At 45.1% G+C, this 25,458-nt stretch overlaps 1 protein-coding gene and 1 pseudogene across 1 annotated transcript; both read right to left on the bottom strand.

Annotated features, from left to right (window-relative positions):
* Positions 1-25,458, bottom strand: part of LOC131721968 (zinc finger protein 883-like) — a 76,401-nt pseudogene that overhangs the window by 22,550 nt on the left and 28,393 nt on the right.
* On the bottom strand, positions 7,144-20,204 carry LOC131721979 (butyrophilin subfamily 1 member A1-like). Its single transcript, XM_059015440.1, has 3 exons — positions 19,503-20,204; positions 19,334-19,360; positions 7,144-10,121 (listed from the first exon to the last, which is right to left on the bottom strand). Exons 1-3 carry the CDS (start codon positions 19,582-19,584, stop codon positions 9,571-9,573), a joined length of 660 nt encoding a protein of 219 aa, XP_058871423.1. The 5' UTR covers positions 19,585-20,204; the 3' UTR covers positions 7,144-9,570.

The raw sequence follows: 25,458 nt of genomic DNA, 5'->3' as shown, positions 1-25,458 counted from the left end.
AAATGTGCTAATCCTGCTTGTGTCTGTACATAATTCTGATGAGAATGTGTGTTGAAATGTGCTACTCCTGCTTGTGTCTGTACATAATTCTGATGAGAATGTGTGTTGAAATGTGCTACTCCTGCTTGTGTCTGTACATAATTCTTATGAGAATATGTTTTAATGTGCTACTCCTGCTTGTGTCTGTAGTTGTCATGCTGTCAAAAACCTATAAATACCTCCAATGTTTTGATTCAAACACAGGCTCCCTTGAGAAAGATATGTACAACATATCGAAACGATGGGCAGCTGGCTCTTTGAGCTAAAATAAATATAAATATATATATATATAGATATAGATATATAGATATAGATATATTAGAGCTAATAACGTGGTAAGTCACTATTAATTGTAATTGGCATGTGGTTTGTGTGTGTTTTTAGTTATTATATTTGTGGATTAGTATCCCCGCTCCATCGAGCTGCACGTCTTTGCATTGTATTTCTATTGTATTCATTATTATTCATTAGGGGGTGGGGTTCATTGTTTTATGGAAGTGTTGATGTCATTTCCTCCTTCACAGCCCCATTGCTAAGGGCGATGGTTTGAAACATTACACCCAAGGCACCCTGAATAGAAGGACACTCTTTCTGTCATGTGCATCTTATTCAATATGATTTTACACAGTACTTACACTTGAATTTCGTGTTGTTTTTGCATCCTATGATTCCATAATAAATATGTTTTGTTCATTCTATTATTTTGTTTATTTCCAGATTAGCAGATACTAAAACATTCCTCATTTTGAGTTCATCAATAAAAACACCCTGAACTGCAGCGGCGACACGAACGCTTTGTGACTGTGGAGCTCAACTACAGATAGCTGATCTCATTTTTGATTTCATTATTTATTTTGTTTAAAACTGTTGATTAATTCCAGAGTGTAATACATTCCACTCCAGCCTCTTTGATACTCAAGAGCTTCCTCCCAGTGTACCTCCAGAAGATGCAGCCTTGCAGCCTCCCACCAGCCAGGCAAACCGGCCGCTGTCCACCTTGGCACCTTTGGCAGCTCCTGTCCAAACTAACCCTGCTCCATCTGTCAAGGGAACTAAACCCACAGTGTCTCCGGCACCCCCAGGATTCCTCAGCGGCGTCTTCAGAGTAAACCAGCAGCACCGTCAGTGTCCACACTGGTGCCAGCTCAGCCCATAACTGACCCGATTCCATCTGTTCTGATTGGACCTTGTCTTTGGGTAACGTCAGCAGCAGTAGCACCAAGGCTGTGGAAGATCCAGCAGCACCAGGACTCCCTTCTCCTGTGTCCAGGACCATCTCCAGTGTGCATCGAGGATCCAGAACCATCTCCAGTGTGCATCAAGGATCCAGGACCGTCTCCAGTGTGTATCGAGGATCACCGCTCCGATTCTGAGTTCAGTGCCTTGAACACAAATTTGAACAGCAGGGACACTAGAAGCTTTAACTTCACTCCGCAGATCAGGCCTGTTAGTGCCCTTCCCTTCAGCATGCAGATCTCACATCCTCAGGGTAGAAACGAAGGTCAGATCAAGGCAGAATCAGATTTTTTTTTAAAATTAAAATACAACACAGATAATAACAGAAATAACCGCATTAGTAAAACGGACAGCAGAGGTTCACAAGAAGCTTCTTCTGGAAGTCTGTGCTGCTCGTACTTCCGGGGGTCAATCCCCTCCTCCGTGTGTTCCAAGTGGAGGAGGGCACAGGAGGGGCGTGGGCCTCAGAGATTGGCTGCTGAGCTTGCCACTAACACAGGGGAAGTGTCTGGTTGGCTCGTGAGCCGGTGTGAGAGAGAGAGGGGGGCAGAGAGCATTTATGTGGTACTAAATGCAGTTGGGAATTATTGGTTTAACTGTTTCTTTAAATAAGATATAAAAACTATAACAAAACCTGTCTGTCAAGGATTTCCTTCTCCAAAAACTCTGATTTGTCTTTAGAACCACAGACCAGTGTTGCCGGGTTGGGCGGGTTTATGCCCAATTGGGCGTGTATTTTTTGTTTTGTGTGTGAAAAAAATGTCTTTGGGTGGGTGCCTAATTTTTGGGCTAGTTTGGGGCATTTGTGTGAGTATTACATTTTGATATATTTTGAATAGTTTTAAAGTACTAACAATATTTTTAAGCAAAATACAAAGCTATATGATACACAACCCTTCGTGTTAACATCACTGCCACAGACACACTCTCCATCCCTTCTCTCTCTCTGCCAGCTCAATAGCCAATCAGCAGCTCCCCCTGGGTGATTGACATGCTCAGCAGCCAGTCCCTAAGGCTCTTCCCCACCTCCAATGCCCTCTTTCTCCCTGGCCTGTCCAACCTTGACCAGGAGCACAGAGATGAGATTGATCCCAGGAACTACCAGCAGCACCGACCTCCTCAAAGGATGTTTAATCAGCAAATGTTACTGCTGCCCAATATTACAGAATCACAAATACATATTCACCTGACATCCGGTTCTGTCAACCCTGAACATGCGAGACCTTCCCAGTGAAGGAGATGCACAGAAGAGCAAGCTTATAGAACAGTTTAATAAGCTGTGTGTGCTCTGAGTGTCATTGCTACTAAATAAAGCAAGGGCTGTTCATTCCAATGCTGTGTGCTGTTTTCATTACTACACATGTGATATACAGTAGCTCCAGGGCTCTGTTAATAACACTTTAACTATGAAATCCTGTTCCTTGTGAAAGTGAGAGATAATGGAGCTCCAGTCAGGCACGCAGCAGGCAGGCAGGCTGTGTGTAAAGTGTTGGGTAGGGTTAACATTAGGGGTGTGCAGAGGACCCAGAAGTGAGCTGGTCTGAAATATTCCCACTAGAGGTGTGCAGCTGTCATTTCTGTCCTCTCTGAGCTGTGATTTTCAATATGAACCTCTCCCGACTCCCTGTGCATTGAAAGAGCAGTTCAGCCCTCTCTGATTGGCTGCACAGCTAGTGAGTCACAATCAAGGTGGCTGTGATTGGCAGCATCCATCACTGATCATATTAGTGCTTAGAGCCCTGTAAACAACAGGAGCAGACAGCAGTGGTGGCAATGGAAATCACTCTGCTATCGATTTAAAATAAAAACCACGTCAGCTTGGAAATCACTCTGCTATCGATTTAAAATAAAAACCACGTCAGCTTGGAAATCACTCTGCTATCGATTTAAAATAAAAACCACGTCAGCTTGGAAATCACTCTGCTATCGATTTAAAATAAAAACCACGTCAGCTTGGAAATCACTCTGCTATCGATTTAAAATAAAAACCACGTCAGCTTGGAAATCACTCTGCTATCGATTTAAAATAAAAACCACGTCCGTTTGGAAATCACTCTGCTATCGATTTAAAATAAAAACCACGTCAGCCTGGAAATCACTCTGCTATCGATTTAAAATAAAAACCACGTCAGCCTGGAAATCACTCTGCTATCGATTTAAAATAAAAACCACGTCCCATTGGAAATCACTCTGCTATCGATTTAAAATAAAAACCACGTCAGCCTGGAAATCACTCTGCTATTGATTTAAAATGAAAACCATGTCAGCTTGGAAATCACTCTGCTATCGATTTAAAATAAAAACCACGTCAGCCTGGAAATCACTCTGCTATCGATTTAAAATGAAAACCACGTCCCATTGGAAATCACTCTGCTATCGATTTAAAATAAAAACCATGTCAGCTTGGAAATCACTCTGCTATCGATTTAAAATAAAAACCACGTCCCATTGGAAATCACTCTGCTATCGATTTAAAATAAAAACCACGTCAGCCTGGAAATCACTCTGCTATCGATTTAAAATAAAAACCACGTCCGCTTGGAAATCACTCTGCTATCGATTTAAAATAAAAACCACGTCCGCTTGGAAATCACTCTGCTATCGATTTAAAATAAAAACCACGTCAGCCTGGAAATCAATTTAAAATAAAAACCACGTCCGCTTGGAAATCACTCTGCTATCGATTTTAAAATAAAAACCACGTCAGCTTGGAAATCACTCTGCTATCGATTTAAAATAAAAACCACGTCAGCTTGGAAATCACTCTGCTATCGATTTAAAATAAAAACCATGTCAGCTTGGAAATCACTCTGCTATCGATTTAAAATAAAAACCACGTCCGCTTGGAAATCACTCTGCTATCGATTTAAAATAAAAACCACGTCAGCTTGGAAATCACTCTGCTATCGATTTAAAATAAAAACCACGTCAGCTTGGAAATCACTCTGCTATCGATTTAATATAAAAACCACGTCAGCTTGGAAATCACTCTGCTATCGATTTAAAATGAAAACCACGTCAGCTTGGAAATCACTCTGCTATCGATTTAAAATAAAAACCACGTCAGCTTGGAAATCAATTTAAAATAAAAACCACGTCAGCTTGGAAATCACTCTGCTATCGATTTAAAATAAAAACCACGTCAGCTTGGAAATCACTCTGCTATCGATTTAAAATAAAAACCACGTCAGCTTGGAAATCACTCTGCTATCGATTTAAAATAAAAACCACGTCAGCCTGGAAATCAATTTAAAATAAAAACCACGTCCGCTTGGAAATCACTCTGCTATCGATTTAAAATAAAAACCACGTCAGCCTGGAAATCAATTTAAAATAAAAACCACGTCCGCTTGGAAATCACTCTGCTATCGATTTAAAATAAAAACCATGTCAGCTTGGAAATCACTCTGCTATCGATTTAAAATAAAAACCATGTCCGCTTGGAAATCACTCTGCTATCGATTTAAAATAAAAACCATGTCCGCTTGGAAATCACTCTGCTATCGATTTAAAATAAAAACCACGTCCGCTTGGAAATCACTCTGCTATCGATTTAAAATAAAAACCATGTCAGCCTGGAAATCACTCTGCTATCAATTTAAAATAAAAACCACGTCAGCTTGGAAATCACTCTGCTATCGATTTAAAATAAAAACCACGTCAGCCTGGAAATCACTCTGCTATCGATTTAAAATGAAAACCATGTCCGCTTGGAAATCACTCTGCTATCGATTTAAAATAAAAACCATGTCAGCTTGGAAATCACTCTGCTATCGATTTAAAATAAAAACCACGTCAGCCTGGAAATCACTCTGCTATCGATTTAAAATGAAAACCACGTCAGCTTGGAAATCACTCTGCTATCGATTTAAAATAAAAACCATGTCCGCTTGGAAATCACTCTGCTATCGATTTAAAATAAAAACCATGTCAGCCTGGAAATCACTCTGCTATCGATTTAAAATAAAAACCACGTCCGTTTGGAAATCACTCTGCTATCGATTTAAAATAAAAACCATGTCAGCCTGGAAATCACTCTGCTATCGATTTAAAATAAAAACCATGTCCGCTTGGAAATCACTCTGCTATCGATTTAAAATAAAAACCATGTCAGCTTGGAAATCACTCTGCTATCGATTTAAAATAAAAACCACGTCAGCTTGGACATCACTCTGCTATCGATTTAAAATAAAAACCACGTCAGCTTGGACATCACTCTGCTATCGATTTAAAATAAAAACCACGTCAGCTTGGACATCACTCTGCTATCGATTTAAAGTAAAAACCACGTCAGCTTGGACATCACTCTGCTATCGATTTAAAATAAAAACCACGTCAGCTTGGACATCACTCTGCTATCGATTTAAAATAAAAACCACGTCAGCTTGGACATCACTCTGCTATCGATTTAAAATAAAAACATGAAAGCATGTCAGCTTGAAGTGCTGGTAGGTTTATCATAGGGAAGAGATGGGATTTCTGAGTTGAATCCTTGTTTGAATGATGCTTTGAGAACCAGATCTGATACCTTTTTGTTTAACAGGCGATAATTGTACGATTTGCAAATGATGAGCCGCATGAATTAATCTTTTTCTTAAAGAACTCTATATACATAGCACCCAACAAAAAATGCTTCCCTGGTCCATTAATCAAGTGACGAAACTGTACTACAACAAGATACTTCAGGATGTGATGGTGAAACGCTAAAGAAATTAGAGCTCTTAACAGCAGTGTCATCACTCCTGTTCATCAGATTAGTCGCTCCGCCGCTGGTATTGTTCAAACCTGAAGATTATGTTAAAACACGGCTTGGCAAAGGTGGGCATGCAGCTACCGACACCAACGACACAAACCTCCAGGATCCACAAGCAGAGGAGGACTTGAAGCATATATGGGAGCTGCTGTAAGTCATGGGCAGTACAATACACAAATAGGCACAGGGCCAAACCAAAGGGTTATACAAAAATACAAATGAAACATTAAGAGTCAGGCTGAGCAATGCCTTCACTGACTTACGAAAACAAAGAAAAGAACCACCACCGCCAAACAGACCTTCCATGTGGTCTCCCCTCTCCCAGACAGTTCCTCCAGCAATGGACCTCCTGTCTCTCTTAAATACCATGTGGCCAGGGTTGATTGGCAATTAATAATTCAGTCAACACCTGGCCACATTCTGCACATGTATTTGGCAGGGATAGGAATTAACCCAATCCCTGACACCCACCTCCACAAATACACCCAAAACATCCAGGGCTGGAATCTTAACTTCTAACACACACTTTGTCATATAATATTTACGCATAAGAGTTACAGTTCAAAGGGCATTCAAAACTAATTTTATTATTATTACTAGTATTAATACAGACTAAACAGAATAATGAACCCCACTGCACAAAGCTGATTTGGAAGAAAGAAAGTCTTTACACACGATGAATCTGATGCTACCCTTTACAACACTACAAAAATAAAATAGTGAAAAATGTTAAATAACAAATATAGCAAAGCCTTCTTATGTGATGCTATTATATTTTAGGGAGATACTGAATTACTTGTAATTAATAATGTTGTCATTATGTATCTTCTTGAATGGCATGTGTGTAGCTCATTGGATCTTGGTTTTGTAACTTGTACAGCAAGCTGTTCCACTGTGTCTCTGTGAAGAATCTGCTCATCGACCCAACAGCATCGTTATTGATGAGAGTTATGTGGGAAGAATCACAAGTAAAATGTGCACTTTAAGGATACAATCCATTCATACAGTATGTGTAATCGTCTAATTGAATTAGCTGTCATGAATGTCTTCCTTTTCATGAGTTCAAGATTGCCGAGGTAAACAACTGAGCAGTAAATCACACAACACCTTTATATCTTGTATACATTTTATCAAGAAAGATAGAAAATGGATACGCTACAAAAACAGAAAAGAAGATTCATATCAAAATATCAGAAATCAGTTTAGCAATGAATAATATTCAGGAAATATCTCAGCTTCAGTGTAAATATTGATTACATGGAAAATAATGCATTCATCTACAACACCTTTATATCTTGTATACATCTATGCATTCATCTATTGTCTAGAATTTTTTTATATAGGATGAGCAATATTCTTAAATCAATAATCAAGTAATATGAATATCCAAACAGGATAACTGTTTGAGTGAATGCCAATCAGTAAATATTAGAATATACATTTCAGTGAAATCTGATTAAGATATTAAGAGATGGTAATTCATTATTCATCAATCTGTTGTTAATTATATTTATTTTAATTAGAATCCACGGAACAGAAACTTAACCCCACTTCACTTGTTCTTATTCATTCCAGCCCCTTCACTCAATCTCTTGGATCGCTATTGATCCTCCCTCTGTATACTTGTTAAATCACTCCCATGTAATATTATTCCAGCCCCTTCACTCAATCTCTTGGATCGCTATTGATCCTCCCTCTGTATACTTGTTAAATCACTCCCATGTAATATTATTCCAGCCCCTTCACTCAATCTCTTGGATCGCTATTGATCCTCCCTCTGTATACTTGTTAAATCACTCCCATGTAATATTATTCCAGCCCCTTCACTCAATCTCTTGGATCGCTATTGATCCTCCCTCTGTATACTTGTTAAATCACTCCCATGTAATATTATTCCAGCCCCTTCACGCAATCTCTTGGATCGCTATTGATCCTCCCTCTGTATACTTGTTAAATCACTCCCATGTAATATTATTCCAGGCCCTTCTCTCAATCTCTTGGATCGCTATTGATCCTCCCTCTGTATACTTGTTAAATCACTCCCATATAATATTATTGCAGCCCCTTTGTTAGTTGAAACAATGTGCTAGATATCGTACACCCCTTTATATTTCACAAGAACCAGCCTTTCTGCAAACATGCATTCATTCCATTTCCCAAGTATCTCTTCAGTGACTCTTTTCTATTCTTCTAGTTTCATGTTGAATACTCAATTTGATTCACAGTGTTGATCCCTGGGGTGATGACTTTGGCCGTTGTCCTGTTCAGGTCTTTGTTCTATAAGAAAAATCCTCTTCACATTGAGATGTCCTTTCTTGGTCAGACAACTCAGCCCATCATTAACTCATTGATTGTTAACTTCCACTTTCTTCAGCGGAGATGTAGGTTAATAGAGTTCCTTAAACAATATTTCAGTTTTCTTCCAAGTGTGTTGAATTATTGGGGTGTGTTCGCTGGTTTCATTGGAGCTGGTGTTTAAGTTCTTCCTCTGAGCTCCTCTCTCTCAGTCTGTGAGTCAACTTTACTCTAACTAATACCCTGTTTACACTAGCACACCCGTACCGTGACGGTACGGGAGTGTTTACACTAGCAAATAACCGAGCCGAGCTGGAACCAAGCCGTGAAACTCCAGCCCTGCAACATATCTGAATCTGTCTCGGGGCCGAAGCAGGCTGTGGGCGGGGTTACTGCATTTCATCATCACGCTCAAGCGTCATTACAAGAAAAAGTGGCAACGCCCAGGACCTCAACCGGTAAACGTTTTCTTAACTCCTTACCTTTACACCGCGGGACACATAACAACACACATCTGACTAAAATACTAAATAAAATAATTCCCTCTCTATAATACGCATACAGTGAATCAAAAATGTAACTTTCTGTTAATTAACCATGCATAAAACACAATGTAATCAATGCTATATTTTTAACAAAAAAAATAAAAAAAGGTAACATTCCCACTCGAGGATAATTTTAATCAGCAGTTTTTAAACTATAGCCTGGCTAAACGGCAGTGGGGAGTTCAGTTCGAAGCGCCAGACAAGCAAACTAACAAAATGCAAGAAGGAGAGCGGGTCGGGAGAGGGGACGAGGGAATGGGCTCGCTCCAGGTTCGGCTGCTGGAGCGGGGCTGAAGTGTCTCGTATCCCGGAGAAAACTGCAGCTCCTCTCGCAGCAAAAAAGTAAATACATTAGGAAAGACAACCACGTTACAGACCTAATATTTATTTAGTTATAAAATGAATGCTGAATAAGATGTCTGTGTTATAAAGTGCCAGCGCATCTTTTCTTCAGTTCAGATACTGTATCAAAAGGGAGAGACAGAAATGGAAGTTACACTGATAAGTTGTTTACAGTTTGAACACCGGTACTGTATTTACTGTAGAAATATTGCACTTGTATAGAGAATTGGGGGACATGCTGTAGGAGCGTTATATTCCCAAGCACGTTATTATGTATACATTTAATATGGTCCCCCGTCTTTGCTTCCTTTGTTTAGGTATGTATTACAACAGTTTCCTGGTTCAGACAGCAATGTGTGTTTAATCTGCAGCGCTGACAGGGTCAGGGGACTCCAGCACAAGGTTTGTTTCACTGTAAGTATAGAAGAATGGATAGAGTTTCTCATTGGGATTGAACTCCATGTCAGTGAAAGTGTAGATGTGAGATCTGGTCTCCGCATTGTAAAAGGAGAGCTGCCCTTCTTCATAATCCAAATACAACCCCAGTTTCTGGGGCTTCAGGCTCAGGGGGAGGGGGGTCCGGGGGTCAGTGAGAGCAGTGAACTCACCTCTATCTCCATTCCCCCACCACACAGCCCAGTAACCCTGCTGGGGGGTTGTGTTGAACTCCCCCTTCCTCAGGGCAGACTCTCTGCTGACTCCTAATCTCCACCATTTATTCCCCTGCACCTGCACCTGCCAGTAGTGTCTCCCCGAGGTGAAGCCCTCCCTGCCCAGCACACAGGACCAGTCATCAAATCTCTCTGGATTATGAGGGAGATCCTGCCATGTCTCTCCCCGTCTCACTCGTTTCCCCTCCGCAGACAGGATGAGCTGGGGCTGTGCTGTATCAGGGTCCAGAGTCACATCAACTGTGGAGCAGAGAGGGAGAGAGGAGTGAGAGTCAGGGCTAAGCTGTATCAGGGTCCAGAGTCACAGTGGAAGAGGGAGAGAGGAGGGAGAGTCAGGGCTGTGCTGTATCAGGGTCCAGTCACAGTGGAAGAGGGAGAGAGGAGAAAGAGTCAGGGCTGTGCTGTATCAGGGTCCAGAGTCACAGAAATAGGAAATTATAATAATAATAATAATAATAATAATAATAATAATAATAATAATAATAATAATAATAATAGGAACAGAGAGAGGGAGCAACATGACCTGCTGTACATCTACAGAGGGGGAGGCTATAAGAGAGGGATAGAGATGGAGAGGTAGAAGGCTATGAGGAGGAAATGGGTAGAAATGGAAAGGGAGGAGAAAGGCAGAGAGGAAGAGGAAAGGAGAGGGAATAAAATAAAGGGAAGGTGAAGTGTGGAAAGAGTGGAGGAGAAGAGATGGGGAATGTGAGAGAAAGAGATGGAGAGGGCAGGAAGAAAAGAGTAAATGGGGAAGCAATGACATGGAGATGAGAGTGAGAGGTGAGATAGAGGGAAAAGAGGAATAGAGTGAGAGGGTGAGAAGAAAGACAGGAAGACAGGCTGATACTCTCAATAATTAGTGTTAAAGTATACCTGAGGAAAATTGAGGACTGGAGGTGGGGGAGGCGTGTAAGAGAGAGAGGTGCACATGTATCTACACATAGACTCCAGAGATAATTTGTGTTCAACAATGTCAATGGGAGAGAAAGAGAGGGTGAGAGACAGAAGGGACAGAGGAAGGGAGAGAGGGGGAAGTGAGAGAGAAAATGGGGAAGAGAAAAGAAAAGAGCAACATGACCTGCTGTACATCTACAGAGGGGGAGGCTATAAGAGAGGGATAGAGATGGGGACATGGAAAGCTATGAGGGAGAGAGGGATAGATATTTGGAGGAGAGGCTATGAGAGAGGGATAGAGATGGAGAGGTAGAAGGCTATGAGGAGGAAATGGGTAGAAATGGAAAGGGAGGAGAAAGGCAGAGAGGAAGAGGAAAGGAGAGGGAATAAAATAAAGGGAAGGTGAAGTGTGGAAAGAGTGGAGGAGAAGAGATGGGGAATGTGAGAGAAAGAGATGGAGAGGGCAGGAAGAAAAGAGTAAATGGGGAAGCAATGACATGGAGATGAGAGGGAGAGGTGAGATAGAGGGAAAAGAGGAATAGAGTGAGAGGGTGAGAAGAAAGACAGGAAGACAGGCTGATACTCTCAATAATTAGTGTTAAAGTATACCTGAGGAAAATTGAGGACTGGAGGTGGGGGAGGCGTGTAAGAGAGAGAGGTGCACATGTATCTACACATAGACTCCAGAGATAATTTGTGTTCAACAATGTCAATGGGAGAGAAAGAGAGGGTGAGAGACAGAAGGGACAGAGGAAGGGAGAGAGGGGGAAGTGAGAGAGAAAATGGGGAAGAGAAAAGAAAAGAGCAACATGACCTGCTGTACATCTACAGAGGGGGAGGCTATAAGAGAGGGATAGAGATGGGGACATGGAAAGCTATGAGGGAGAGAGGGATAGATATTTGGAGGAGAGGCTATGAGAGAGGGATAGAGATGGAGAGGTAGAAGGCTATGAGGAGGAAATGGGTAGAAATGGAAAGGGAGGAGAAAGGCAGAGAGGAAGAGGAAAGGAGAGGGAATAAAATAAAGGGAAGGTGAAGTGTGGAAAGAGTGGAGGAGAAGAGATGGGGAATGTGAGAGAAAGAGATGGAGAGGGCAGGAAGAAAAGAGTAAATGGGGAAGCAATGACATGGAGATGAGAGGGAGAGGTGAGATAGAGGGAAAAGAGGAATAGAGTGAGAGGGTGAGAAGAAAGACAGGAAGACAGGCTGATACTCTCAATAATTAGTGTTAAAGTATACCTGAGGAAAATTGAGGACTGGAGGTGGGGGAGGCGTGTAAGAGAGAGAGGTGCACATGTATCTACACATAGACTCCAGAGATAATTTGTGTTCAACAATGTCAATGGGAGAGAAAGAGAGGGTGAGAGACAGGAGGGACAGACGAAGGGAGAGAGGGGGAAGTGAGAGAGAAAATGGGGAAGAGAAAAGAAAAGAGGGAGAGTTCAGGGGAGAATATTTAAAGAGGTAAGGGAGAAGAGAAGGATGGAGAGGAATAGAGGAGAGATATTTTGGAGAGTGGGAGAGGATAGTTGGAGAAGGGAGAGAGAGAAGGAGGAGAGAGGTAGTATTTACCTGTCATCTGAGAGAAGAAGAGAGAAAGGGAGAAAGAGAGGGGGGACAATGGAGAAAGGGAGGCAGAAGAAAGGAGAGCATAGGAGAGAGAGGTGAGGAGAGGAGAACAGAATAGAGGAGAGGCAGGGAGGGTCAGACAGCCTCCAGATTTTGTACCAAATTTCATCATAATCAGATAGTGAGGGAAAGGGAGGAAGGTGGAGGGGAACATGGATGAAAGGGAGAGAGAGAAGAAGGGAGGAAGAGTGAAGGGAAGAGAGGGAGAGATATAGAGGTGATCAAGAGAATAAAAGGAGGGGGAGTGCCACATGTACAGACAGATTGGCTTCAGATTTGAATACTCTGTATCTATATGTGAAGTGCAGCTCAGAGACACCTCTAGTATAGACCTGTCTCTATATGTGAAGAGCAGCTCAGAGACACCTCTAGTATAGACCTGTCTCTATATGTGAAGTGCAGCTCAGAGGCACCTCTAGTATAGACCTGTCTCTATATGTGAAGTGCAGCTCAGAGACACCTCTAGTGTAGACCTGTCTCAATATGTGCAGTGCAGCTCAGAGACACCTCTAGTATAGACCTGTCTCTACATGTGAAGTACAGCTCAGAGGCACCTCGTGTAGACCTGTCTCTATATGTGCAGTGCAGCTCAGAGGCACCTCTAGTATAGACCTGTCTCTACATGTGAAGTGCAGCTCAGAGGCACCTCTAGTGTAGACCTGTCTCTATATGTGCAGTGCAGCTCAGAGGCACCGCTAGTATAGAAATGTCTCTATATGTGAAATGCAGCTCAGAGGCACCTCTAGTATAGACCTGTCTCTACATGTGAAGTACAGCTCAGAGGCACCTCTAGTATAGACCTGTCTCTACATGTGAAGTGCAGCTCAGAGACACCTCTAGTGTAGACCTGTCTCTATATGTGAAGTGCAGCTCAGAGACACCTCTAGTATAGACCTGTCTCTATATGTGAAGTGCAGCTCAGAGACACCTCTAGTATAGACCTGTCTCTATATGTGAAGTGCAGCTCAGAGACACCTCTAGTGTAGACCTGTCTCTATATGTGAAGTGCAGCTCAGAGACACCTCTAGTATAGACCTGTCTCTATATGTGAAGTGCAGCTCAGAGACACCTCTAGTATAGACCTGTCTCTATATGTGAAGTGCAGCTCAGAGGCACCTCTAGTATAGACCTGTCTCTACATGTGAAGTGCAGCTCAGAGGCACCTCTAGTATGGACCTGTCTCTATATGTGAAGTGCAGCTCAGAGGCACCTCTAGTATAGAACTGTCTCTATATGTGAAGTGCAGCTCAGAGGCACCTCTAGTATAGACCTGTCTCTATATGTGCAGTGCAGCTCAGAGGCACCTCTAGTATAGACCTGTCTCTATATGTACAGTGCAGCTCAGAGGCACCTCTAGTATAGACCTGTCTCTATATGTGAAGAGCAGCTCAGAGGCACCTCTAGTGTAGACCTGTCTCTATATGTGCAATGCAGCTCAGAGGCACCTCTAGTATAGACCTGTCTCTATATGTGAAATACAGCTCAGAGGCACCACTAGTATAGACCTGTCTCTACATGTGAAGTACAGCTCAGAGGCACCTCTAGTATAGACCTGTCTCTATATGTGAAGTGCAGCTCAGAGGCACCTCTAGTATAGACCTGTCTCTACATGTGAAGTGCAGCTCAGAGACACTTCTAGTATAGACCTGTCTCTATATGTGAAGTGCAGCTCAGAGGCACCTCTAGTATAGACCTGTCTCTACATGTGAAGTGCAGCTCAGAGGCACCTCTAGTGTAGACCTGTCTCTACATGTGAAGTGCAGCTCAGAGGCACCTCTAGTATAGACCTGTCTCTATAGGTGCAGTGCAGCTCAGAGGCACCTCTAGTATAGACCTGTCTCTATATGTGCAGTGCAGCTCAGAGGCACCTCTAGTATACACTTGTCTCTACATGTGAAGTGCAGCTCAGAGGCACCTCTAGTATAGACCTGTCTCTACATGTGAAGTGCAGCTCAGAGGCATCTCTAGTATAGACCTGTCTCTACATGTGAACTGCAGCTCAGAGGCACCTCTAGTGTAGACCTGTCTCTATATGTGCAGTGCAGCTCAGAGGCACCTCTAGTATAGACCAGTCTCTATATGTGAAGTGCAGCTCAGAGGCACCTCTAGTATAGAACTGTCTCTACATGTGAAGTGCAGCTCAGAGACACCTCTAGTGTAGACCTGTCTCTATATGTGCAGTGCAGCTCAGAGGCACCTCTAGTATAGACCTGTCTCTACATGTGCAGTGCAGCTCAGAGGCACCTCTAGTATAGACCTGTCTCTATATGTGCAGTGCAGCTCAGAGAAACCTCTAGTATAGACCTGTCTCTATATGTGAAGTGCAGCTCAGAGACACCTCTAGAATAGACTTGTCTCTACATGTGAAGTGCAGCTCAGAGGCACCTCTAGTATAGACCTGTCTCTATATGTGCAGTGCAGCTCAGAGGCACCTCTAGTATAGACCTGTCTCTATATGTGCAGTGCAGCTCAGAGGCACCTCTAGTATAGACCTGTCTCTATATGTGAAGTGCAGCTCAGAGGCACCTCTAGTGTAGACCTGTCTCTATATGTGAAGTGCAGCTCAGAGGCACCTCTAGTATAGACCTGTCTCTATATGTGAAGTGCAGCTCAGAGACACCTCTAGTATAGACCTGTCTCTATATGTGAAGTGCAGCTCAGAGGCACCTCTAGTATAGACCTGTCTCTATATGTGAAGTGCTGCTCAGAGACACCTCTAGTATAGACCTGTCTCTATATGTGAAGTGCAGCTCAGAGACACCTCTATTATAGACCTGTCTCTACATGTGAAGTCCAGCTCAGAGACACCTCTAGTATAGACCTGTCTCTACATGTGAAGTGCAGCTCAGAGACACCTCTAGTGTAGACCTGTCTCTATATGTGAAGTGCATCTCAGAGTCACCTCTAGTATAGACCTGTCTCCTGGGGTATGCAGCCCCATTGAGGAGAAGGACAAATTGCAGTTTAATTTGAACTCTTGTTTCCCTGTAGAAACAGGAGGACTCGATTCTCAAACTATTACTAATGAACTACACTAGGATCTTTAAAGTATTGAATATTTAAATTAATGAAAGATAGAGGGAGTAGATAGGCAGGAGAGATTTAAGTAGAGTGGGGAATGGAGAGAAAGAGTTTGAGAAGAGAGGGAAAAGGAAGAGGAGACGGAGGGACAGACAGGCTCTAGATTCTAACTAGTTTGTGTTAAATAATTCCATACCAAGTTTCATCGCAATCGGACAAGCAGATCTCTTACAGTGTAACACACAGGACCTGTAGTGTATACTATGCATGTCACCTGGGATATGCATCCTCACTGACAATACAATCAGAGGAGAGGGGCAGGGGGAGAGTGGACCTGTAGTGTATACTGTGCATGTCACCTGGGATATGCATCCTCACTGACAATACAATCAGAGGAGAGGGGCAGGGGGAGAGTGGACCTGTAGTGTATACTGTGCATGTCACCTGGGATATGCATCCTCACTGACAATACAATCAGAGGGGAGGGGCAGGGGGAGAGTGGACCTGTAGTGTATACTGTGCATGTCACCTGGGATATGCATCCTCACTGACAATACAATCAGAGGAGAGGGGCAGGGGGAGAGTGGACCTGTAGTGTATACTGTGCATGTCACCTGGGATATGCATCCTCACTGACAATACAATCAGAGGAGAGGGGCAGGGGGAGAGTGGACCTGTAGTGTATACTGTGCATGTCACCTGGGATATGCATCCTCACTGACAATACAATCAGAGGGGAGGGGCAGGGGGAGAGTGGACCTGTAGTGTATACTGTGCATGTCACCTGGGATATGCATCCTCACTGACAATACAATCAGAGGAGAGGGGCAGGGGGAGAGTGGACCTGTAGTGTATACTGTGCATGTCACCTGGGATATGAATCCTCACTGACAATACAATCAGAGGGGAGGGGCAGGGGGAGAGTGGACCTGTAGTGTATACTGTGCATGTCACCTGGGATATGAATCCTCACTGACAATACAATCAGAGGGGAGGGGCAGGGGGAGAGTGGACCTGTAGTGTATACTGTGCATGTCACCTGGGATATGCATCCTCACTGACAATACAATCAGAGGAGAGGGGCAGGGGGAGAGTGGACCTGTAGTGTATACTGTGCATGTCACCTGGGATATGCATCCTCACTGACAATACAATCAGAGGAGAGGGGCAGGGGGAGAGTGGACCTGTAGTGTATACTGTGCATGTCACCTGGGATATGCATCCTCACTGACAATACAATCAGAGGAGAAGGGCAGGGGGAGAGTGGACCTGTAGTGTATACTGTGCATGTCACCTGGGATATGCATCCTCACTGACAATACAATCAGAGGGGAGGGGCAGGGGGAGAGTGGACCTGTAGTGTATTCTGTGCATGTCACCTGGGATATGCATCCTCACTGACAATACAATCAGAGGAGAGGGGCCAGGGGGAGACTGGACCTGTAGTGTATACTGTGCATGTCACCTGGGATATGCATCCTCACTGACAATACAATCAGAGGGGAGGGGCAGGGGGAGAGTGGACCTGTAGTGTATACTGTGCATGTCACCTGGGATATGCATCCTCACTGACAATACAATCAGAGGAGAGGGGCAGGGGGAGAGTGGACCTGTAGTGTATACTGTGCATGTCACCTGGGATATGCATCCTCACTGACAATACAATCAGAGGAGAGGGGCAGGGGGAGAGTGGACCTGTAGTGTATACTGTGCATGTCACCTGGGATATGCATCCTCACTGACAATACAATCAGAGGAGAGGGGCAGGGGGAGAGTGGACCTGTAGTGTATACTGTGCATGTCACCTGGGATATGCATCCTCACTGACAATACAATCAGAGGAGAGGGGCAGGGGGAGAGTGGACCTGTAGTGTATACTGTGCATGTCACCTGGGATATGCATCCTCACTGACAATACAATCAGAGGAGAGGGGCAGGGGGAGAGTGGACCTGTAGTGTATACTGTGCATGTCACCTGGGATATGCATCCTCACTGACAATACAATCAGAGGAGAGGGGCAGGGGGAGAGTGGACCTGTAGTGTATACTGTGCATGTCACCTGGGATATGCATCCTCACTGACAATACAATCAGAGGAGAGGGGCAGGGGGAGAGTGGACCTGTAGTGTATACTGTGCATGTCACCTGGGATATGCATCCTCACTGACAATACAATCAGAGGAGAGGGGCAGGGGGAGAGTGGACCTGTAGTGTATACCGTGCATGTCACCTGGGATATTCATCCTCACTGACAATACAATCAGAGGGGAGGGGCAGGGGGAGAGTGGACCTGTAGTGTCTAATGTGCATGTCACCTGGGATATGCATCCTCACTGACAATACAATCAGAGGAGAGGGGCAGGGGGGGAGTGGACCTGTAGTGTATACTGTGCATGTCACCTGGGATATGCATCCTCACTGACAATACAATCAGAGGAGAGGGGCAGGGGGAGAGTGGACCTGTAGTGTATACTGTGCATGACACCTGGGATATGCATCCTCACTGACAATACAATCAGAGGGGAGGGTCAGGGGGAGAGTGGACCTGTAGTGTATACTGTGCATGTCACCTGGGATATGCATCCTCACTGACAATACAATCAGAGGGGAGGGTCAGGGGGAGAGTGGACCTGTAGTGTATTCTGTGCATGTCACCTGGGATATGCATCCTCACTGACAATACAATCAGAGGAGAGGGGCCAGGGGGAGACTGGACCTGTAGTGTATACTGTGCATGTCACCTGGGATATGCATCCTCACTGACAATACAATCAGAGGGGAGGGGCAGGGGAGAGTGGACCTGTAGTGTATACTGTGCATGTCACCTGGGATATGCATCCTCACTGACAATACAATCAGAGGAGAGGGGCAGGGGGAGAGTGGACCTGTAGTGTATACTGTGCATGTCACCTGGGATATGCATCCTCACTGACAAAACAATCAGAGGGGAGGGGCAGGGGGAGAGTGGACCTGTAGTGTATACTGTGCATGTCACCTGGGATGTGCATCCTCACTGACAATACAATCAGAGGGGAGGGTCAGGGGGAGAGTGGACCTGTAGTGTATACTGTGCATGTCACCTGGGATATGCATCCTCACTGACAAAACAATCAGAGGGGAGGGGCAGGGGGAGAGTGGACCTGTAGTGTATACTGTGCATGTCACCTGGGATATGCATCCTCACTGACAATACAATCAGAGGAGAGGGGCAGGAGGAGAGTGGACCTGTAGTGTATACTGTGCATGTCACCTGGGATATGCATCCTCACTGACAATATTATTATTATTATTATTATTATTTATTTCTTAGCAGACGCCCTTATCCAGGGCGACTTACAATTGTTACAAGGTATCACATTATTTTTACATAAAATTATTATAATTTTTTTTTACACATTATTTTTACATACAATTACCCATTTATACAGTTGGGTTTTTACTGGAGCAATCTAGGTAAAGTACCTTACTCAAGGGTACAACAGCAGTGTCCCCCACCTGGGGAGAGGGGCAGGGGGGAGGAGGGGGAAGAGGGTGAGAAGGGGAAAGAGACAGGGAGGGAAGAGAAGAGAGAGAGGAAGAGGAGGGGAATGGAGAGAATGAAAGGGAGGAAGAAGGAAGGGGGAGGGAGGAGTGCATCTACATGCAGATAGACAGGCTCCAGATTCTGATACTGATGATTTGTGTTAAAGAATGCTTGTATCAAGTTTCATCACAATCGGATAAGTGGTGTAACATAAAACACGAATATTATTACGCATGTCAGCAGGGATAATAAGAGAGGAGAAAAGAGAAGCAGAGATAGGGCAGGGGTGGAAGAGGGAGAGGAGAGAGGGGGTATGAACACACACACACACACACACACACACACACACATATATATATACACACATTGATGAGACACATACCTGCTGAGCTGATGATCCACTTCCATTCTAGAACACAGAAATAAAGAGAGCATTATTTTACAATCACTCCTCCTGTACTTTCTACAGTTCAGAAGATGTGCAGCACACACTAACCGGCAGGGCTGTGCTGGGGTGAGTCAGGCTGTGGATTTCCACACACTCTACATACCTGATTTAAGGACCTCTCGCTTCACAGACTCTGTGAAAGAAGAGAGCTGGGTTACATTCTGAACATGGAGGTCTAAAATCATCTATTGAATAACACTGAATAATAGATCACACTGTGTATAAGCAGCTAGTCTAACTGTGACTGACATGAGATATCCTTGAGCAGGTCCAGTAAAGAAATGGTCCATATTGTACAGCTATGGGGATGTTTACTATAATGGAAATAAAGAAATCTTATTGTGATATTATTGATAATCCCAAGAAACGCTTGTTTTCCACATTACAGGGGAGGTCAGTCTCTCTTGATTTAAAGGGGAGGTCAGTCTCTCTTGATTTAAAGGGGAGGTCAGTCTCTCTTGATTTAAAGGGGAGGACAGTCTCTCTTGATTTAAAGGGGAGGTCAGTCTCTCTTGATTTGTTAACCCTGTCCATGGACTGGACAGTGGTAACCAAATCAGAGTCCAGCCTGTGCTCTGTTCAGAATCACAGCACGGGGGACATGGCAGCACGCAGCGCAGACGCTCTCCAGTTTGCACATTGCTTCAGAATTGGGGCCCTACAGTGGGGTTACCTGGCTTTGAACACACTGCTCTGCTCTACTCATAACCACTGAGGCGCTGGATACAATGTTATCATGTGTAGCATAAACACACAGGCAAGTGAACTCCACACTAGAGTACAATCAGCATAGCAAAATAACATACCCCACCCCCAGATTCCTCATGCTGACAAAACAAAGACAGATAGAAGGATAGTAAGTTTTCTGGTAATTCTGAAAATAAAGTTATACAAACAATTCTTACCAAGTTCCTTACGAAGGTACTCAGCAGCTAAAAAAATGAATAAGACAGAACAGTGTGTGGTTATTTCAGCTCCAGTACAGATTCAAATGAATCAGACAGAACAGTGTGTGGTTATTTCAGCTCCAGTACAGATTCAAATGAATCAGACAGAACAGTGTGTGGTTATTTCAGCTCCAGTGCAGATTCAAATGAATCAGACAGAACAGTGTGTGGTTATTTCAGCTCCAGTACAGATTCAAATGAATCAGACAGAACAGTGTGTGGTTATTTCAGCTCCAGTGCAGATTCAAATGAATCAGACAGAACAGTGTGTGGTTATTTCAGCTCCAGTACAGATTCAAATGAATCAGACAGAACAGTGTGTGGTTATTTCAGCTCCAGTACAGATTCAATTGCAGTATAAAAAACACAACTAGTTAAATGAACAGGATGTCCATGTGAAAATGATTCTGAAGTTTATGAAACATAGAAACTAAAACTAAAATTGCTACAATTTTCAACATCCATCCATAAAGAAAGATTTATATTGTTAAACCGTGCTCTCAAATATATATATATATATATATATATATATATATATATATATATATATATATATATATATATATATATATACAGTGCCTTGCATAAGTATTCACCCCCCTTGGACTTTTCCACATTTTGTAGTGTTGCAACCTGGAATTAAAATTGATTTATTTGGGATTTTTACCATTTGATGTACACAACATTCTTAACACTTTGAAGGTGCAAAATATTTTTTATTGTGACACAAAAGTTAATTAAACAAAAAAAATGATATTTGTTGGTTGCATAAGTATTCACCCCCCTGAGTCAATACTTGGTAGAAGCACCTTTGGCAGAAATTACAGCTGTGAGTCTTTTTGGATAAGTCTCTACCAGCTTTGCACATCTGGATCCTGCAATTTTTGCCCATTCTTCTTGGCAAAATTGCTCAAGCTCTGTCAAGTTGGATGGGGACCGTTGGTGAACAGCAATTTTCAAGTCTTGCCACAGATTCTCAATCGGATTGAGGTCTGAGCTTTGACTGGGCCATTCTAATACATTCAGGTTCTTGTTTTTAAACCACTCCAGTGTAGCTTTGGCTGTGTGTTTAGGGTCATTGTCCTGATGGAAGGTGAACCTCTGCCCCAGTCCCAAGTCTCTTGCAGACTGAAACAGGTTTTCCTCTAGAATTTCCCTTTTCCTCTAGAATTTCCCATCCATCTTGCCCTCAATCCTGACCAGTTTCCCAGTCCCTGCCGATGAAAAGCATCCCCATAACATGATGCTGCCACCACTATGCTTCACCGTGGAGATGGTGTTCTCAGGGTGATGAGCAGTGTTGGCTTTGCGCCACAAATAGCGTTTTGCGCTAAGGCCAAAAAGTTCAATTTTGGTCTCATCAGACCAGAGAACCTTTTTCCACATGTTTGCTGTGCCTTTTGGCAAAATCCAAACAGGATTTGATATGGGTTTTTTTCAGCAATGGCTTTCTTCTCGCCACTCTTCCATAAAGCCCAGCCTCTTGGTTGCTTCTCTGACTAATGCCCTCCTTACCTGGTCAATGAGTTTTGGTGGACGGCCTTCTCTAGGCAGAGTCGCGGTTGTGCCATATTCTTTCCATTTTTTAATAATGGATTTAACAGTGCTCCGGGGGATGTTTAAAGTTTGAGATTTTTTTTATAACCCAACCCTGATTGGTGCTTCTCCAGAACTTTATCCCGGACTTGTTTTGATAGCTCCTTGGTCTTCATGATGCTGTTTGTTTAGATATGCTCTCTAACAAACTCTGGGGCCTTCCAGAAACAGGTGTATTTAATCTGAGATCATGTGACACTTGAATTGCACACAGGTGGACTCCATTCAACTAATTATGTGACTTCTGAAGGCAATTGGTTGCACCAGAGCTTATTTAGGGGTGTCACAAGCAAAGGGGGTGAATACTTATGCAATCAAGACTTTTCAGTTTTTTATTTGTAAATAATTTTGAAAAATATGTAGATTTTTTTCCCCACTTCGACATTATGGACTATTTTGTGTAGATCAGTGACAAAAAATCCTAATTAAATCAATTTTAATTCCAGGTTGTAACACTAAAAAATGTGGAAAAGTCCAAGGGGGGTGAGTACTTATGCAAGGCACTGTATATATATATTGTAACACAGCAGGGAGGGGGTTAAAGCATCCCTGCGTAGGCATGTTTGTCTGTTTAACTGTTTAATTTAACTGTTTTATTGTTTAATTTTCCCCTGCACCTGGGCGGTAATTGGGAATGGGGACCAGGTGCTGGGTATAAAAGAAGAGCAGTCAGATTATTGGGGGCTGCTGAGTAGAAGGAGGCAGAAGTGAGGTGCTCTGCTTCCGAGCAGAGCTGAGAAGAAAGAAGTAAGTGCTGTGTTAAGCCCGTGTAGTTTTTGTGTGTGTGTTGACAGGTAAAAGGCTTAGCCGTCCTGCGAGTTAGTCAGGGAATAACCTTTTTAGTTAGCGCTCCAAAACGGAGTTAAGTTTTGTTTTGTGTTTGTTTTATTTTTGTGTTTATTAAAAATATAGCGCGTCAGCGCGAGAAAATCCATTCCTGTGTGTACGGTCGTATTTTTAAAGGGGCACGAACCCGTGTGGCAGCGTTTCATTTACATTTGGTGGCAGAGTGTGTGGGCGCCCCTAGAGACCCAAGAATGGATTTTGAAGAATAGATCGCGCAGATCAACAGGAATGCCGCTGCTCAGAAGGAGCATTTGGAGAGATGGGAGAGAGAGATGGGGTTGGCACCGCTGAAGAGACAGAAGCGGGAGCCAACCGAATTGGAGCTGTTGCTTTTTCTTTAACCAGGAGATTTACGGGGGCTCATTTACAAGGGCATCCTGGAAAACAATAAACGGACAATTGCAATGTATAAAAAATGCAATGTACCACTGTGACAGAGCGGTTGCAGTACTGACGTTCCGGACCAGGAAGAAGCAATACAAAACAAAGGCAAAGGTAGGTAGGGGAAACGAGACGCGTTTGCGCTCGGGTTTTAATAATAAATCAAACAATAAACAAAACAATCTATAACAAACAAAAGGGCTCGATGGCCAAAAATACATAAAGAAACAAATACCGAGTGGTACAGCGGTAGCAGTTGCTTCGGATGTATGATCTCGTCCTAAACCGTCCTCCCGTCTCTAACTCAAAGGAATCTCTCCCCATTACCCTGGAGCTCGTTCTTTTAAGCTGTGGCTGGAGCCTTAATTAATTATCAATAAAACAATTACCTTATTGAGGCTCCAGCCACATTCACACAGGTTTTTTAAATTAATAAACAAAACGAACAATAAAAAAACACTGCTTTCCCACCGTCAAATACAAAAAATAATAATAATAATACGAAATATACAAATAATAATACAGGGACGAGGTGTACCCTATCACACACGCCCCCCCTTGTGCGTAGCACACATGGCCTCAATGGCCACCTCCCCCCTCAGTCTCAACGTCCCGGAAGAGGGGGAAGCACAGTGTCCATGGGGGTGGCCATGGTGGGAGATCCGGCACCCCCCAACTCTTCGTGGCCGGCAGCTCCCTCTTCCAGGGCTCCCGCCACACACTATCCTGCCGTAAACGTGCGGCTGGGGAAGCTGGTCTCCTGACCTCCCCCCCCTTCTTCATGGCCGGCAGCTCCCCTCCGTGGGGCTCCGGCCACAGTATAGCAACCCCAGGCGAAGCAGGACCCTCAACGACCCCAGGCGAAGCAGGATCCCTGGCGACCCCAGGCGAAGCAGGATCCCTGGCGACCCCAGGCGAAGCAGGATCCCTGGCGACCCCAGGCGAAGCAGGATCCCTGGCGACCCCAGGCGACGGCAGCAGCAGCGGACCCTCGGGAGGCGACGGCAGCAGCAGCGGACCCTCGGGAGGCAGAGGCAGCTCCTGCTCCTCTCCCTCGGGTGGTGGTGGTGGAGGCAGAGGCAGCTCCTGCTCCTCTCCCTCGGGTGGTGGAGGCAGAGGCAGCTCCTGCTCCTCTCCCTCGGGTGGTGGCGGTGGAGGCAGAGGCAGCTCCTGCTCCTCTCCCTCGGGTGGTGGCGGTGGAGGCAGAGGCAGCTCCTGCTCCTCTCCCTCGGGTGGTGGCAGTGGAGGCAGAGGCAGCTCCTGCTCCTCTCCCTCGGGTGGTGGCGGTGGAGGCAGAGGCAGCTCCTGCTCCTCTCCCTCGGGTGGTGGCGGTGGAGGCAGAGGCAGCTCCTGCTCCTCTCCCTCGGGTGGTGGCGGTGGAGGCAGAGGCAGCTCCTGCTCCTCTCCCTCGGGCGGTGGAGGCAGAGGCAGCTCCTGCTCCTCTCCCTCGGGTGGTGGCAGTGGAGGCAGAGGCAGCTCCTGCTCCTCTCCCTCGGGTGGTGGCGGTGGAGGCAGAGGCAGCTCCTGCTCCTCTCCCTCGGGTGGTGGCGGTGGAGGCAGAGGCAGCTCCTGCTCCTCTCCCTCGGGTGGTGGCGGTGGAGGCAGAGGCAGCTCCTGCTCCTCTCCCTCGGGTGGTGGTGGTGGTGGTGGTGGCGGCGGGAACAGCAGCTCATCTCCCTCCGGTGGCACTGCTGGCTCCTTCGCCAGCGGGGTTAGAGCTGTTGGCGCTGCCGGCTCCTCCGACAGCGGGGTTAGGGCTGGTGGCGCTGCCGGCTCCTCCGACAGCGGGGTTAGGGCTGGTGGCGCTGCCGGCTCCTCCGACAGCGGGGTTAGGGCTGGTGGCGGGCGTCTCCGCTGGGCTCCCTTCAGCAGCAAAAACAGCGGCTGCTGTGGAGCCTGAGCTTCACGTCCTCGTCCCTCCCAAAAAAAAATAGGGGTTTGGGCCTTCAGCTCCTCCCCTCCGGACACAGGACGCACCGGCTCCTCCCTCTCGGGCCGTGGACGCACCGACTCCTCCCCCTCGGGCCGTGGACGCACCGACTCCTCCCTCTTGGGCCGTGGACGCACCGACTCCTCCCTCTCGGGCCGTGGACGCACCGGCTCCTCCCACTCGGGCTGTGGACGCACCGACTCCTCCCTCTCGGGCCGTGGACCCACCGACTCCTCCCTCTCGGGCCGTGGACGCACCGACTCCTCCCTCTCGGGCCGTGGACGCACCGACTCCTCCCTCTCGGGCCGTGGACGCACCGGCTCCTCCCACTCGGGCTGTGGACGCACCGGCTCCTCCCA

Source organism: Acipenser ruthenus, chromosome 50 (assembly GCF_902713425.1).
Source record: "Acipenser ruthenus chromosome 50, fAciRut3.2 maternal haplotype, whole genome shotgun sequence".
Classification (NCBI taxonomy): Eukaryota; Metazoa; Chordata; class Actinopteri; order Acipenseriformes; family Acipenseridae; genus Acipenser; species Acipenser ruthenus.
Note: the sequence above shows the minus strand (reverse complement) of the source record. Positions and strands in the feature narration are given on the sequence as shown.